This window comes from Bufo bufo, chromosome 7 (genome assembly GCF_905171765.1).
Source record: "Bufo bufo chromosome 7, aBufBuf1.1, whole genome shotgun sequence".
Classification (NCBI taxonomy): domain Eukaryota; kingdom Metazoa; phylum Chordata; class Amphibia; order Anura; family Bufonidae; genus Bufo; species Bufo bufo.
Window position 1 is genome coordinate 124,877,953 of NC_053395.1, and position 16,342 is coordinate 124,894,294.

The 16,342-nt window shown below is 42.8% G+C and overlaps 1 protein-coding gene across 1 annotated transcript in view; it reads right to left on the reverse strand.

Moving 5' to 3' along the window:
* Positions 1-334: 334 nt before the first annotated feature.
* LOC121007958 (carboxypeptidase O-like) overlaps positions 335-16,342 on the reverse strand; it is a 140,647-nt gene continuing 124,639 nt past the window's right edge. Inside the window, exons 8-9 of the mRNA XM_040440226.1 lie at positions 4,322-4,406; positions 335-734 (exon numbers count right to left, since the gene is read on the reverse strand). Coding sequence (XP_040296160.1) covers positions 445-734; positions 4,322-4,406 — 375 coding nt within the window. The 3' untranslated portion in view covers positions 335-444. The remainder of the gene's footprint in view (positions 735-4,321; positions 4,407-16,342) is intronic.

Genomic DNA, 16,342 nt, shown 5'->3' on the forward strand with positions numbered 1-16,342 from the left:
TATCTCTTATAATGTCTATATTTCTCATTTATTGCATCCTTTGTAGACTATTTAGTTGGACTGGATATAGTGAAACCTTGATGCCTGTTCAAAATGTTAATGAGGCTTGAGATGCTGTGGTTATTTGGTCTGGTAGTTGGCACATAAAGTAGACAATGCCTCTAGATTTGCAATGCTATTTAATATTTGAAGAATGTAGTAATTTGAAATCAAATAAACAATTACAGAAATCTGTACGTTATTTTTACAGTTAAAATGTGAGTTCATTATATACAGACTCTACATGTAATGTCAATGAAACATAATTGATTGTTGAGAAACATGAACATTACGTTGTTACTGTCAGAATTATTATAAAGCAACATTGTATATTTGCTATTTTGTATTTAATATAGCCAGTCAAATAACATAAAAAGGATAATAAGCAAGAGAAAACATGTATAATTACCAAGTGAGAGCATAGAATACACAGACAGAAATTGAAACAAGTGTATTCAACCACAGTGAACCAATAGCAACTGCACTGCCGTCAAGATCGTCAAGTGGCTCTAGATAATTTTCATCTAAGTATTCAAACAAGGCTAACATAGAAGTGAATGTTTCTTCACAAGTAGGTTGAATCTGATCAGGTGGTAATTCAAATCCAAATTCACCATCATCTCTTAGTTCATAAGTATATGAAAATGTTACATTGTTGTCAGCTGCCCAGTCTCCTGAAGTTCCTGAAGTAGAATCTGAATGAAAGAAATAAAGATGGGACATTTAGAAGACAAAATGCATCAAAAATCATACCATTGACTTATTGATCATATGCTATTTTATCCATCAGACACTTGGCCTATAATATCTCTATTCATGTGTGTTGCTGTCCATCCTGTATGTGCAGCACTGAAAATAACCTTGATAACTGAAATTATTTGATCAGTTAATAACTCTTTTACATCCAGATGGTATTTTTGTATAGCAACTTTGCCTAGAATTGTAGGAATGATTACTATTAGAATATATGGTGGACAATATGCAGTGTTATTTATTCCTTTAGCTGCAGTGCCCGAAGGAGTATACGGTATACAGTGCCTTGAAAAAGTATTCATACCCCTTGAACTTTTCCACATTTCTTCACATTACGGCAGCAAACCTAAATGTATTTTATTGGATTTTATGTGATAGACCAACACAAAGTAGCAAGTATGTGTGAAAAGAAAAGAAAATGAAACATGGTTTTCAAAAATTTGAATAAAACCCTGGAAAGTGTGGCGTGCAATTGTTTTCAGCACCCTTGAGTCAATACTTTGTAGGACCACTTTTTACAGCAATTTCAGCTGCAAGTCTTTTGGGGTATGTCTCTACCAGCATATCTAGAGGATGACATTTTTGCCTGTGGGCTATCTATCTATCTACCTATCTACCTACTATCTACCTACCTAGCTGACAGAGTCAAAAGTCGCAGGACACTCTTTTATTTCGGGAACAAAAGAGGAAATTTAATATCTGAATACTCTAGCAAGTAATAGGAGAGGGGACCTATCTTTTAGGCTATGTCGGGAAAATGGCGGCTATCTTGAAAGCTGCCATATTGAATCAATGGCAAATATTTCCAATGGTAAGTGAGTTATGTAGCATATGAAAGAACACATTGAACATATCAAAAAGCTGTGCATCACAGGGAACGTTCCTGGTTGTTGTTGCAAATTTTTGTGTTGATACCCTTTTCCTTTCGTCTCTGAAATAAATAGTGCCCTGAGACTTTTGAATCACCTTGTATAGATTTATAAGAGTGTTCGGGGTGTATGCATGATAAGGATAGTTTCATATTAGTGGTTACTGTGCTTATATTATGGCTGAATAGCTTGGCCCAATCCATGGGTCCTATAACCCAAACTGACAGTATTATAGGGATCTATGATGCTTTCTTTTTAGGACCTGTAGTCGGACTGGGACACTCAGCTGCAGTATGGGTCTAGAAATGCACCAGCGTTACACCCATATGAAAACAGTCTAAATGTTTGCAGGGACTTTCACAATATTCACTTTTGTTTAACTGAAGGTGTTGTGTGCAAGCTGCAATATTTGATAGCTAAGACGCTGGGATATGTAGAGGGGACACAGTTTTAATCCATTGGTGTCAAAATATCTTGTCCTGTCCATGTAGGTGACCTTACAGTAATCTCTCTTCCTCTCATGCAGTGCAGGATCTGCACCTTCACTTAAACCAATCATGATACAACAAAATATGCCCACTGAATGCACATAAAATGTAGATATAGTTATATATTTCTCTATATTTTTCTCTTCCACAAGGGACTTACAATGCCCTAATCTGTTTTGGCTTAAAGAGGTTGTTCCACAAAGAACATTGCTTATAGATAAATACACCCCATAATGATAAACATTTTTTGTATATACATATATTTCAAAACTGCTTTTATCCAGAGATATTGCTGAAATAACATTAGAATAGTGATAGCTACTGTTTCTATTGAACAACTTTTCTGTGTCCACCTTAGTAACTTGCCTCTGCTCCTTCGGGTGTGTAAGGGATTCTTTTTGTGATGAGACAGCTGCTTGTAAAGCTGTCTCACTTTAATATACTAACCAGTCCATTTTGCACAAAGGGGCTTGTCACTGGGTGGTGACATCTTCGTCTCCAGGCTATTACAAGGGGCCTGGTGTCATGGTGGGGTCACTCAGTCCATGGGCCATTTGTATCCACCACCGGTGACCCAGGCTTACTGATGTCAACTCTAGGTCGCATGGGTTGCAGGACCAGCTGGAATCTGTGCTGGTATTCTACATGCAGATAGGCGGTATATTTAAAGAGGATTCTGCCTTCAGTAGTTGCCTGTGATTAGTTTGTTCTGGACCTCATTAGCTACTCTAACATTTGGTGATCCCTGACTCTGATCTTGCTTGTTTACTGAGCACGCCTGTAGATTCTGATTTAGCCTTTGATTCATTATTCTTGTATTGATCTTGGCTTGGTATTTACTCTGCATTGTTCTGATTTTGGAATTCCTAACCCATGCCTGGACTTGACCTTGCTTTTACTTATGATTTGCACCCTGACACAACCTCTAGTGTTTCACCTTGTTTATCATTGTTTCTGCTCTTGGAATTCTGTGTTGGGATCATTTGATCCTCCTGGTTTTGAACTGGTCTGTTTGCTTATTGTCCTCTGCTTTGCCGTCTATATTTCGGTATATCTAGTGCCTGTCTGTCACTATGTTTATTATTTTCTTCTAGGTTGTTTTTCTTTATAGGCTTCAGCACTTAGTTAAGACGGGATTGCCATCCAGTTGCGGGTCACAGTCTAGGGAGAATCATGCAAGTAGGTATGGACAGTGGTGCAGGTGGTGTTCAGGGCTTCACTGCTCCCTACCATAACACTCATTCTGTTATTGCTTGCTTAGCGTTGCAGCTCCAGAAGCAGTCAGCTCCCCACACCAAGATTCTATTGTACACCCAAAGGAGCAGAGAGAGAGAGAAGTAAGACTGAGCATGTGTTTCTCAGAACATTTCCTAACACAGGAAGGTGCACAGGAACATAAAAACAGCAAGTGGCGCTATACTAACATTATTCCTGATATGAAGATATAAGCATTTTGGAAATTAGTGTAAATACAAAACATTTGTATAATTATGGACTAGATATAACTATAAGAAATATACTTCATGGAATAATCTCTTTAATATTCGCAATCTGCATCTGGTTTTAAATATCATTACTGGACACAGCAGGAAAACTACGAAGGAAGCAATCATGAATGGGGCATGCTACTTACTAACACAATAGCTGTCCCTTTTAAGCTTCCTTCACACAATGTTTTATAGCTGTTTTTAAATTCTTGTAATAAATGGAAAGTGTGTCGATCTGATTTAATGACATTTTAATTGACTTTTAGCACAATAGAGAGTCTCACTCAACTCCCTCGATGAGACTATCACTGTGACCAAAGAGAGTGGGACCGATGTGTATCATAGGTGTTTTAATAATACACCTACTATCCTACTATTATAATGAGGATTAAAATCTTCCCTTCACACCAGCAGAAATCTGACAATCGATTACCTTTTTGCTTAGGAGGTTTCATAATTCACATTGCCTGCTACCAAAGGACAGTTTTTGTATTTTATTTTTAATGGCATATCATGTATATTGAGTTTAAAATACTACTCTTTCCTGATGGAAGTGTTTACAGTGGCCACATGAAACATGCTAATGATAAAGGTCATCAAAATGCAACAAAAATGCTTCAGAATATGCCTAAAAAGTTTAAAAAGGCTAGTTGTCAGTGTTTTTGCATAATTGTACAGTACTTACATAATATCAAAGATGTAGATCCTACTGTGTATTCATTATTATGTTCTTTTTTCATTTTTTCAATAGCTTTATTGGCAGCGGTTTCCTGGTTAACAAGAAATGAAAATAAGGTAAGGTCCTATTGAATATAATAAATAATTATAATAAACCTTTAAATGTAGACTTCTATGACCAAAAAGATCCCATGTTGATCAATATACATGACTAATAAATTTTCCCACTTACCATTTAGTTATTGCCATTAAAGACCACCATTGGACACAATTTACAATTTCTATAACAATTGCAATTCACAGAAAAGTTATATTTTCTTTCTTTGTCCTCTTATATGGGCTCATGATTTGGCAAATGAACATTCATGTGAATGATTGTTCCTGATGATTGCCACTTGGAGACATGACCACCACAAACAAGCAAAGCAAACAACAATTTGACAGCTGTTTGCTTCTTTTATGTGTAAACCAACCAATATTACCCCATACACAAGGTGAATATGTATAGGTTTAGATTCTCTCCCACTAATTTATACAACAAAGCTTCAAAGTCATGGATATAATCTCATAAAACGTAACTTTTACCAATTAGGAATAAAAAATAAAGAAAATACCAAAATGTGCTCAAATAATGCAGTGAGAAAAACATTAAAAATATATATACTGTATAGTCTTCACCTGAAACTCCAAAGGTAATTGGAAAGGTCTTACCCGACCCAAGAAAACAGGTGGCAGTTTTTCTTTAGTTCCAGATGCCCATCCTTCTGTTTGGTGAAGGTTAGAAGTAGCAGGAGCCCGTGATATTGCTGGCAATGTGGGGATTATACAATAGCTATCCCTAAACTTGTGTCCCTACCTGGAAGAGGGTTGGGGGCTAGTTGTCCCTGCCTAGCGCACACAGAGCACCCGCCCCGATAGGGTAAACCCCGTCAGGAACCTGTCCCTGATTGGGGCCTATTCCTTAGAGATGTCCCTTACTTAATTCCCATTTGGCTCCCTACATGCCATGTTTCATCCCATAAAAGGGAATCCTCAGGGGACTTATTAAGTGGGGGGAAAAACTGAAATAGGGGCAAAGTGTATATGCCCAGATAGACTAGGACAGTACCTGATAAACCATAAAAAACTCCACAGTTTGTCAGATAACACAACAAACACTGGTTATTATTGGAGGGAGGGAGGGTGAGGGACCTGAGGTATAAAGTCCTCAACAAAAAGAAACTCCCTGCAAAAAATAAATAATAAGGCACTACAAGAACAGTGGTCCGTTCCCGGTTAAGGGGAAGTGCCCCCACCTAACCCTTGTCTCACCGCCGATGTTAGTATCAAGGGAGGGGAGCGCCATACATCGCGCCCATCAGCCCTTTTAAATCCTCCCGGTATATTCACCCTAGGAAGCGGACGTTACGTATGTAATAGGTCGCTAAGCGACCAGATGACACCAGGCATCGACGCTCACTGGCTATCACTGAATAAGGATAGCTATTTAACATGAAGAGCTAATAACTCATAAACAGATTTAAGCCAGGATCCAGCACCAAATATTAATATTCAAAGTATACAAAATACCAGGTATGTGCATCAGTGTAACATATAGTGAAGTCAAAGATGAGAGAGAGAGAGGAGGCAATAAACATGCTAAGTCCCCAATAATAATACAGTAGATGGTTTAAACTTGGGCTACATGATATCAAGCAAACTCCAATTATTCCTAAGATGACCCCTTCATTAAATCTAGATGAACAGAGTGGCTATATAAAGCAACTACAGTTTTGTTGTTTATTAAGACCACTTAGATACACCGTTTTCAGATAGAAGATCCATTTCGCTTCATATTGTAGAATTCTTCTAACCCAGTTTCCCCTTCTCCCTGTCTGTTTGATGAGTTCAATTGCCATAAAGCTAAGACAATTCCTCCTACCCTCATGTTTATTTCTGACGTGATACAGGAGTATCTCTTTGATTAGTTACATCTCCAATATTTTCCCCAACCCTCTGTCTCAAATCTCTTGTTGTTTTGCCGATATATTCCTTTCCACAAACGCATGTCACCTTATAAATGACCGCCTTAGATTTGAAATTGATCATTTCTCTGATCCCATACTCTCTGTTAGTGATATTTAGGGTGGTCAGACGTCTGGTTCTAGGCCGGACAGTCCGGATTTTAGGTTCCCTGTCCTCCATCTGGCGCAGAGCCTGGACGCACACAGGGATGTCCCCCCTCTCAGTAGCTCACGCTCAGACAGCAGCATTGTGCTGTGTGAGCGTGAGCTGCAGCAACTGATTGAGGCTTCTCTCACCACCAGTCAGTCACTAGAGCCAAAGACATGGCTCCCTGTGGCTGACTGAGGGGGACAGAAGCACCCCGGCTGCCCCCAGCTCACCTCCCTTCTTCCCTCTTCTCCCCTTGTTTTTTTTGTGGGTGGCAATGGGGGGCGTAGCTTCATGGCTATGGGGCATGGCTTCATCGATGTACGCATGGCTTGGGGCATGGCCAATGAGGTCCGGCTTTCTTGGGTGAAGCCAGTGGCCACCCTAGTGACATTGCTTTTAAACTTTTTGCCACACCTCACATCTATATTTACAGGCGCTAAACCCTCCACATTTGAAATAGTCTAAGATCAGTTTATTAAGCCATGTCCTAGGTACTGGTGACCCTACGTAATGGCTCTTGACTAATTTGTCACGTATACTCCTCCCTCTTCTGTATGTGATACTAGGGTACTGCTTTTGAGATAATATCTCGCACACTGGATGCGGCCTCATCAAATGTACTGATGAAACGGATTCCCTTTTATGGGATGAAACATGCCATGTAGGGACAGGGGCGGACATTGGCAGCAGAGGGCCCCTGTGCAAAGAATGTGCCTGGGCCCCCCAACCACACATATAGAAATAAACATAGGCCATAGGTAAAGATTAATACAATGAGGTGTGGCAGCAGTAGGGACCCCAATTTGTCATCTTCCCCTAATCCTACAGGGAGAGGAAGGGGTGATCAGTCGCATCAAAGATAGGGGAAACCCTTCAGATACTGTGGTGCGTATTAATGTCCTCTTAATGCTCCTACATAGTAATTTTTGCCCCTTTGTGCCAGCACACAGTAGTAATATCCACATTGTGCCCCCTCCACAGTAGCGATGGACAGATATGTACTCCCTCGCAGTAGTTATGCCAGATATCTGCCCCCTCACAGTAATTATGCCCAGATACGTGCCCACCACAGTAGTTATGCCAGATTATTTGCCCATCACAGTAGTTATGCTAGATTATGTGTCCTTCACAGTAGTTATGCCAGATTATGGGCCCCCTCAAAGTAATTGTGACAGATTATGTGCCACCTCACAGTATTTATGCCCAGATATGTGCCAACTTCACAGCAGTTATGCCAGATATGTGCCCCCCTCACAGTAGTTATGGCCAGATATGTGCCCCTCACAGTAGTTATTGCCAGACATATGCCTCCTCACACAGACCTATTGAAATGAACGGGTCAGGATTCAGTCTGGATGATATGCATTTACACTGGCTCTGGATGCGCTGAAGTTATGGAGAGGCCGGCGCCTCTTCATAACATCAGCAGAACCACTTCCAGTTTAGGGGTTATTAAGATCAGTGTCTAAAACACTGGTCTTAATAAATGACCCCCTGCATGTCTGGGCAACACTTTTAACCCATTTACCTGACAAGGACCATATGTATTTTATAATCTGCAAATTACGGATGACGCCCATGTGCCATCTGCATTTTTTTGCAGACCTATTACCTAGCCTGCATGTTGCGGACCAGTATAGGACATGTCACATTTTCTATCCTTTGCGGAACAGACATACGGATGCGGAAAGCAAATGACTTCCATGTGCTTTCTGCATCTGTACGTCCGTTCTGCACAAGATGGAAAATGTGACGTGTCCTATATTTCTCTACAAAATGCGACTGCAGACCCATTTAAGTTAATGGGTTTGCAAAAATATACAGATCGCATATGGACGGCATACATATCTTGCCAATAGGCGGACCGCAAAATACATTGTTAATGTAGCCTCACAGTATGTGGGTAAGGGACAGTCACAGGAGGGCCAGAGGGGGACAGGTGGGATGGGTGGGGTAAAAAAAAACAACATACCAAGCCAAGTTCAGTGTCTGGCAGAGACAGTGGTCACTGGGGCAGCCTCCGGTCCTCACTTACTTCCTCCTAAGTTGCTGCAGGCCTCACACATTAAGCACCAGAAGCGCTAGGAGAGGACCGCATGTGGGCGGGGCTACCACCAGGGGGCTGGGCTACCATCAGGAGGCGGGGCTACTGACCTTACCACACGGAGGCGGAGCTACGACACAGTGAAGTGGCTCAGCACAGACCTGGCTGACCCTGCCCACTACACAGCAGGACTGAGCTGTATGGGCGGGGGGATGTGCTGCCCTGGCCCTGCTCCTGCTCCTCAGAGCTGCGGACGCAGTACGTCCTGAGACTGAGGTCAGATAGTAAGGTGGGCCCCTTCTACATGCTGGATGGTGTGATGATGAATGGTGAAGCGTGCGGCTCTCTGCTTCACCATTACAATCAGCTGTCTGTGCGTCCTGTAGATGCATAGACAGCTTAATTGGAGGGCCCCCTGCCACACTGGGCCCCTGTGCAGCTGAACCGGCTGCACAGGCGGTATGTCCGCCCCTGTGTAGGGAGCCAAGGGACATCGCTAGGGAATAGGCCCCAATCAGGGACAGGTTCCTGACGGGGTCATGTGTTCTGTGTGCGCTAGGCAGGGACAACTAGCCCCCAACCCTCTTCCAGGTAGGGACACAAGTTTAGGGATAGCTAGTGCATAATCCCCACATTGCCAGAAATATCACGGGCTCCTGCTACTTCTAACTGACCGTCACCAAACAGAAGGACGGGCATCTGGAACTGAAGAAAAACTGCCACCTGTTTTCCTGGGTCGGGTAAGACCTTTCCAATTACCTTTTGGAGGTTCAGGTGAAGCCTATACAGTATATATATTAAAAATGTTCTCACTGCATTATTTGAGAACGGTTTGGTATTTTCTTTACTTTTCATTCGTAATTATTAAAAGTTACTTCTTTTATTTGTGCCTAAAAATAATTATTTGTTGGAGGCACAAGGGATGTGCTGCCAACAAAGGCAAGGTGACTAGGAATGAATGATCATACTAATGATCATTCATTCCAGTACATGTTGCATGCTACTATAATTGCTACTTTTAAATGGAGCATAAAGGTAACCTGACACTATGAATATGCTGTCCAATCTGCAGACAGCATCTTATAGAGCAAGAGGAGCTGAAAAGGATTCAGTATAACTTGAGATTGACAACTGACTGTACATACTCAGATAGCTGTCAAGTGACTAAGAGGGCCGCCCACTGGACTCCTAAGCTCAGAAAAAACAGATTTAAATTAATAATTTACAAATGTCATGGGTGTAAATTCTGCACTTCACATTATTCAATCACCAAAACAGCTATGTGCAGACCAAGGGAATTCTGAAATACCTAAATGGGGTTATCCAGGAAATGCTAATGATGACTTATGCTGAGAAAAAGTCATCATTATCAAATCAGCGGGGGTCCAAGTCCCAGCCCCCCCATGATCAGCTGTTTCAGGGAGCCACTGCACTCACCGAAGCTCTGGTAAATGCAGCCAGCTCGCTGCAGATTTTCTAGGACAGCACCATGCATTATATAGTGGATGTGCTTGGTATTGCAACTGAGCCCCATTGACTTGAATGGGGCTGAGCTGCAACTAGGTTATGTGACCGATGTACTGTACAGTGATGTCACTGGTCTGGAAAGAGGCAGCTGCACTGAAGGCCTCTTCTAACAGCTGATCGTCAGGAGTCCATAGTGTCGCAACCCAGCAGATCTGATACTAATCACTACAGATGAGCGAATTTGTCAAAAATTTGATTTGCCGGTTCGCCAAATTTTTAAAGAAAAATTTGGTTAGATCCCAATTTATTTGTGGCAAATTACATTAAAAAACTGCTATTTCCTGGCTGCAGAGAGCCTTTATAGTGGTGTAGAACACTGTGTCTTGCAGTTACACACATATGGAGTCTGCTTTGGTAGTGAAATAATACTGTGAGTCAGTATGACATGCAGATGACAGGAGTCACTCTTAGAATCACTGCACACTTCACTTATTTGGGAAGTCATGGGGCCATAACTGACCAAATAACTCAAGTATGAACTCAGCCTTACAGGTCAATGTTAGCGCAAAGAAGAAGCGCACTCCTTTTACATTGTCGTCAGCTGATTCCACATAGAGATCTACAGAACCTGTTGTATTAAACGCTTATACAAGTAGAGCCCCCTGACAGAGTGGAGAGGGTGTCAGCAGTAAGTTTATGTTGACGTCACTTAATACTTTGTCCTCCCTCTGATCCGTCAGAACAATAACCCACAAAAAACAGATCCTGTCTGTGGAGCATACGCCTTCACTCGGTCAGAATTTGCTCAATAAGCCATAAGTATTGCTTATGCCAAAAAAAACAGGAGTGGATCTAAGATGTCTGTCTGTGTTTTGTTCCTGCTCCTGCTTTTGGCTACCAAATCATAAGCCAATTCTGATGGGACCATACAGGCCTTACAGCTGCTACACAGACAGGATCTGTTGTGCGTCTCATTTTTCCTCCCTTCTGACAGATCAGAAGACATGTCAAATAAATGATGATGTCAGCCAGGCCGAAAGCCAAAATAGTGGACCAGTCATGAAGTGGGGAGGGTGGGAACAGCATGAGAAGTAGTGATGGACGAACATCGGCCGGATGAAATGTTCGCAAACCATGCGTTTCCCGGCGGGCCCCATTTACTTTAATGGCAGGCGAACCTGAAAAACCTTCAGGTCATATTTGCAACCACCAAACACTTACTAGAAGTACACAAATAGTCCCACAACACGGACAGTGATATACCAGAGGGGGATCATTGGCAAAAATTCCCACAAAAAATATGTATTTTAATCAGGGGCCATTTTTATGCGCACTAAAGGGAAACTCTCAAAAGCTGGAGCCTAGAAGAATTTTATTTTAGGCCACGGGAGTACAGGCCTCAAAAATTAGGCATTCACCTGACTGAAAAGAACTTGTGATTCTGTGGCTTGAGGTACATTAGGCGGTCACTGACTAAAAATGTTACTGTCAGCCAGTACAGGCCCCAAAAATTAGGCAGTCATCTGACATAAAAGAACTTGTGATTCTGTAGCTGGAGGTACATTAGGCTGTCACTGGATAAGAATAGAACTGTAGGCCACTGGAGTAGAGGCCCCAAAAATTAGAAATTAGGCATTCACCTGACAAAAGAATGTGTGATTCTGTGGCTGGAGGTACATTAGGCATTTACTGGATAAAATCTATACTTTAGGCCACTGGAGTACAGGCCCCAAAAATTTGCCATTCACCGGTAGTGTTGATCACAAATATTCGAATTTCGCATTTTTATCGCGAATATAGGTACTTCGAAAATTGGCGAATATTTCAAATATAGTGATATATATTCGTAATTTCGAATATTCTAATTTTTTTAAAATCAGTACACATGATCCCTCCCTGCTTCTAGCTTGTGGGCCAATGAGAAGGCTGCAGTATATTTGACTTTAGGAGTAGTGTTGTTTGCGAATTTTCAAATTTTTATTGCGATTTTTTTCAACTTACAACTATTAGACAAAGAAGATTATAGCACCATATTAGCTAAATTGCTCTATATTAATTATTTTTTCGAATATTTGCTATATTGCTATAACTTCGTTTTTTCGAATATTCGTAATATTCTAAAACAAGAATATATAGCAATATAGTGAATATTCGAGAAAAAAAAACGAATATAGAGCAATTTAGCTAATATAGTGCTATAATCTTCTTTGTCTAATAGTTGTAATTTTTTTTCTCATCTGAAGTTCAGACTGGAAAAAAATTACAACTATAAAAAAAAAGATTATAGCACTATATTAGCTAAATTGCTCTAAATTCTTTTTTTTTTCAAATATTCACTATATTGCTTATTCGAAAAAACAAAAAACAAATATAGAGCAATTTAGCTAATATAGTGCTATAATCTTCTTTGTCTAATAGTTGTAAGTTGAAAAAAATCGCATGACGAAAATTCGCATATTACACGATCATTACCTTGCCGATTTTTTGAGCAAAAAAATCGTAGAATATATAACGAATATTCGAATTTGCGAATATTCTACGAATATTCTACAAAATATTCGTGAAATATCGCGAATTCGAATATGACCCCTGCCGCTCATCACTATTCACCGGACACAAAAGAACTTTGGCTGATGTGACTGGAGATACATTAGGCGTTCACTGGATGCAAATGTTACTGTAGGCCACTGGAGTACAGGCCCCAAAAATTTAGCCTTCACCGGACAGAAAATAACTTTGGCTGATGTGGCTGGAGATACATTAGGCGTTCACTGGATACAAATGTTACTGTGGCCACTGGAGAACAGGCCCCAAAAATTTGGCATTCACCTGACAGAAAAGAACTTTCACTGATGTGGCTGGAGGTACATTAGGCATTCACTGGATAAAAATTTTACTGTAGGCCACTGGAGTACTGGCCCCATAAATTTGGCATTTACCAGACAGAAAAGAACTGTGGCTGATGTGACTGGAGGTACATTAGGCATTTACTGGATAAAATGTTACTGTAGGCAACTGGAGTACAGGTCCCAAAAATTGGGCATTCACCTGACACGAAAGAACTTTTATGTCGCTGTATATACATAAGACAAGGACTATTCTTTGTTCTGGGTGGTGGCGGATATGTTTGGGCTGTCATAAGGAAATTCAATTAAACGTGGTCGTCACAGGTGTTGAATTCCTCCGAGATCCATGCATCCATTTTTAGAAATGTGAGGTAGTCCACACTGTAGTGAGCTAGGCGGTCATGATCCCCCCTGTTGCGCTGAACGTCCTTTCGGACAGGACACTCGACGAGGGGCAAGCCAAGAGATTCTGTGGCTGGAGGTACATTAATCAGTCACTGGATAAAATTAGAACTGTAGGCCACTGGAGTATAGGCCCCAAAAATTAGGCATTCACTTGACACAAAAGAACTTGTGATTCTGTGGCTGGAGGTACATTAGGCGGTCACTGGATAAAAAATTTACAGTAGGCCACTGGAGCAGAGGCCCCAAAAATTAGGCATTCACCTGACACAAAAGAACTTGTGATTCTGTGGCTGGAGCTACATTAGGCGGTCACTTGCTTAAAATTGCACTATATGCCACTGGAGTAGAGGCCCCAAAAATGAGGCATTCACCTGACACAAAATAACTTTTATGTCGCTGTATAAACATAAGACAAGGACCATTCTTTGTCTGAGTAAGGGCTAAGATTGTATTGTGCCCGAAACATGTAGACTCTGCTTTTCTGTACCTGGATTTTATATTGAATATTGAATAAAGAGCCTTTTTGAATTACCACAACTACAAGCTGGACAAACCTCTTCTTTTTTCACAAGGACCATTCTTTGTTCTGGGTGGTGGCGGATATGTGTGGGCTGGCATGAGGAAATTCAATTACATGTGGTCGTCACAGGTTTTGAATTCCTCCGAGATCCATGCCTCATTCATTTTTAGAAATGTGAGGTAGTCCACACTGTATTGAGCTAGGCGAGTGCGCTTATCTGTCACGATCCACCCTGCTGCGCTGAACGTCCTTTTGGACAGGCCAAGAGTTCCATGGCAAATTGTGCCAGCTCTGGCCACAGGTCAAGCCTGCACACCCAGTAGTCAAGGGGTTCCTTGCTTCTCACAGTGTCCACATCGGCAGTTAATCTGATGTAGTCTGACAACTGTCGGTCTAGGCGTTCCCTGAGGCTAGATCCAGAGGCCTGGAAATACTGCATTCTGCCAGTCCTCTGTGATGCATGTAACATTTTCTGGTCCCTGCCCTTTATGCTTTTAATAAGAGGGCCCCTCTGCAGACACTGGAAAATGAAGGCCCCCATTTGCACTAAATTGGAAGTGGTCGAGCGCCCTGGCTCCTGCTCATCGCCCAGGAGGATGTCATCCTCGTTCTCTTCACCCCAGCCACGGACAACACCGTGGATCCACGAAAAGTTTGAAGTCCCCCTCAAAGCCTGCTCTTTTTTCTTCTCCTCCCCCCAGCCACCATCCTTTTCTGACTCCTCTTTAGTCTCCTGATGATTTGTCTCAGATGGAGTAGCCCCCCCTGGGAATTCATTCAGCATTGCGACTTCCTCATCTTCCTTCTCCTCAACAGCTTGATCAATGACACGACACAATGCACGCTCCAGAAAGATGGCGTAAGGTACGATGTCACTGATGGCGCCCTGGCTGCGACTGACCAGTTTGGTGATCTCATCAAATGGCTGCAGAAGTCTGCATGCATCGCACATGAGCAGCCACTGGCGCAGTGATTTGAAACCAAGCTCCCCAGAACCTGTCCTGCTGCAGAGTTCGTACAGGTAGTCATTAACGGCACATTGCTGCTGGAGCAGCCTATCAAGCATATATAAGGTGGAGTTCCAGCGTGTCGGGCTGTCACAAACCAGACGTCTGACGGGCAAGTGGTGTCGCCGCTGAATATCAGCAAGGCGAGCCATGGCCGTGTAAGATCTTCTAAAATGGCCAGAGATTTTCCTGGCCTGCAGCAAGACGTCCTGGACCCCGGGGTATTTGGCAACGAATCGCTGCACAACTAAGTTCAGGACATGTGCCATGCACGGCACGTGTATCATTTTACCCTGCGCTCAGCAGATTGGCACCGTTGTCGCACACCACTTTACCAACTGTCAAATTGAGCTGGGTTAGCCACTGATTGGCCTGTGACCACAGAGCTGAAAACAGTGCAGGACCGGTATGGCTCTTGACTTCCAGGCACAACATCCGCAGCACAGCATGGCAACGTCTCACCGGTGATGTCGTATAGGTTCTGGGGAGCTTGGGGGGCGCAGCGGAAGAGGCGGTAGCAGTGGAAAAGGAGGAGTCAGCCAAGGAGGAGAGGGAGGATGGAGTAGGAGGAAGAGAAGACCAAATCCACACGGGAGCCACAGGCTACATGCTTGAAGGCCGTCAGAAGGTTCACCCAGTGGATAGTAAAAGTTATGTACCTTCCTTGCCAGTGTATCCTAGACCACGTGTCTGTGGTCAGATGTATCTTGGCACCAACACTGTGTGCCAGAAATATATTCACTTGCCGCTGAACGTGGCCATATAGTTCAGGGATGCCCTTCTGGGAGAAATATTTCCTTCCGGGTACCTTCCAAATTTTCTAAAGGCCTCCGAGTCCACCAGTGTATATGGCAGTAGTTGGCTTGCCAGCGGTCAGCCGTTGGGCAAGAGGGTTATCCGGCGTCATCATCTTTTTACGCTCGAACATTTGGGCCAAGGAGGCCTGCCTTATGCCAGATGAACGCGATGATGGCATGGTGGAAGGTGGAGTGGAGGAAAAATGGGAGGAGAGAGGAAAAGGAGAAGAGGCAGGACGTGGAGCGTCGGGGGTGTGGTTTTGTGTGTACTGACGGCGTTGCTCCCACTGTGCTCAGTGATGGGAGGTCAGGAGCCTTCTTAAGGCGGTCGTCCCTAGGTGAGTGTTGGGATTACCGCGACTTATGCGTTGAAAGGCAGATAGCAACACTATTGTCAGCAGCTGAAATGTTAAAAAAAAGTCTACACTGCGGAGCCATGTGCCAGCGTCCTGGAAGTGCCAGAAGTGACCATCCATGGTGGATGGCTAGCTCCAGATACATTTGCAGTCTGCTTCTTGCCTCCTGTGCACTGTAAGTTCTGCCTGCTTCTCCTCCTCCTCCTCCCTCCCTGCTGTTCCTTCTCTCCCTCTGAACTCCCCTCATGTTCCTCTTTTGTGGGAACCAACGTGATGTCCATCGACACGTCACCATATTCACATTCACCACCACTGACATTTGAGATCTCAAAGTAGGCAACAACAGCGATTACCTCCCTCCTTGGGCTGATCTGGGTACTGTGGTCAGACCACTGAGAGGCAGCCATTGCTACCTCCTCTTCCTCATCCGAT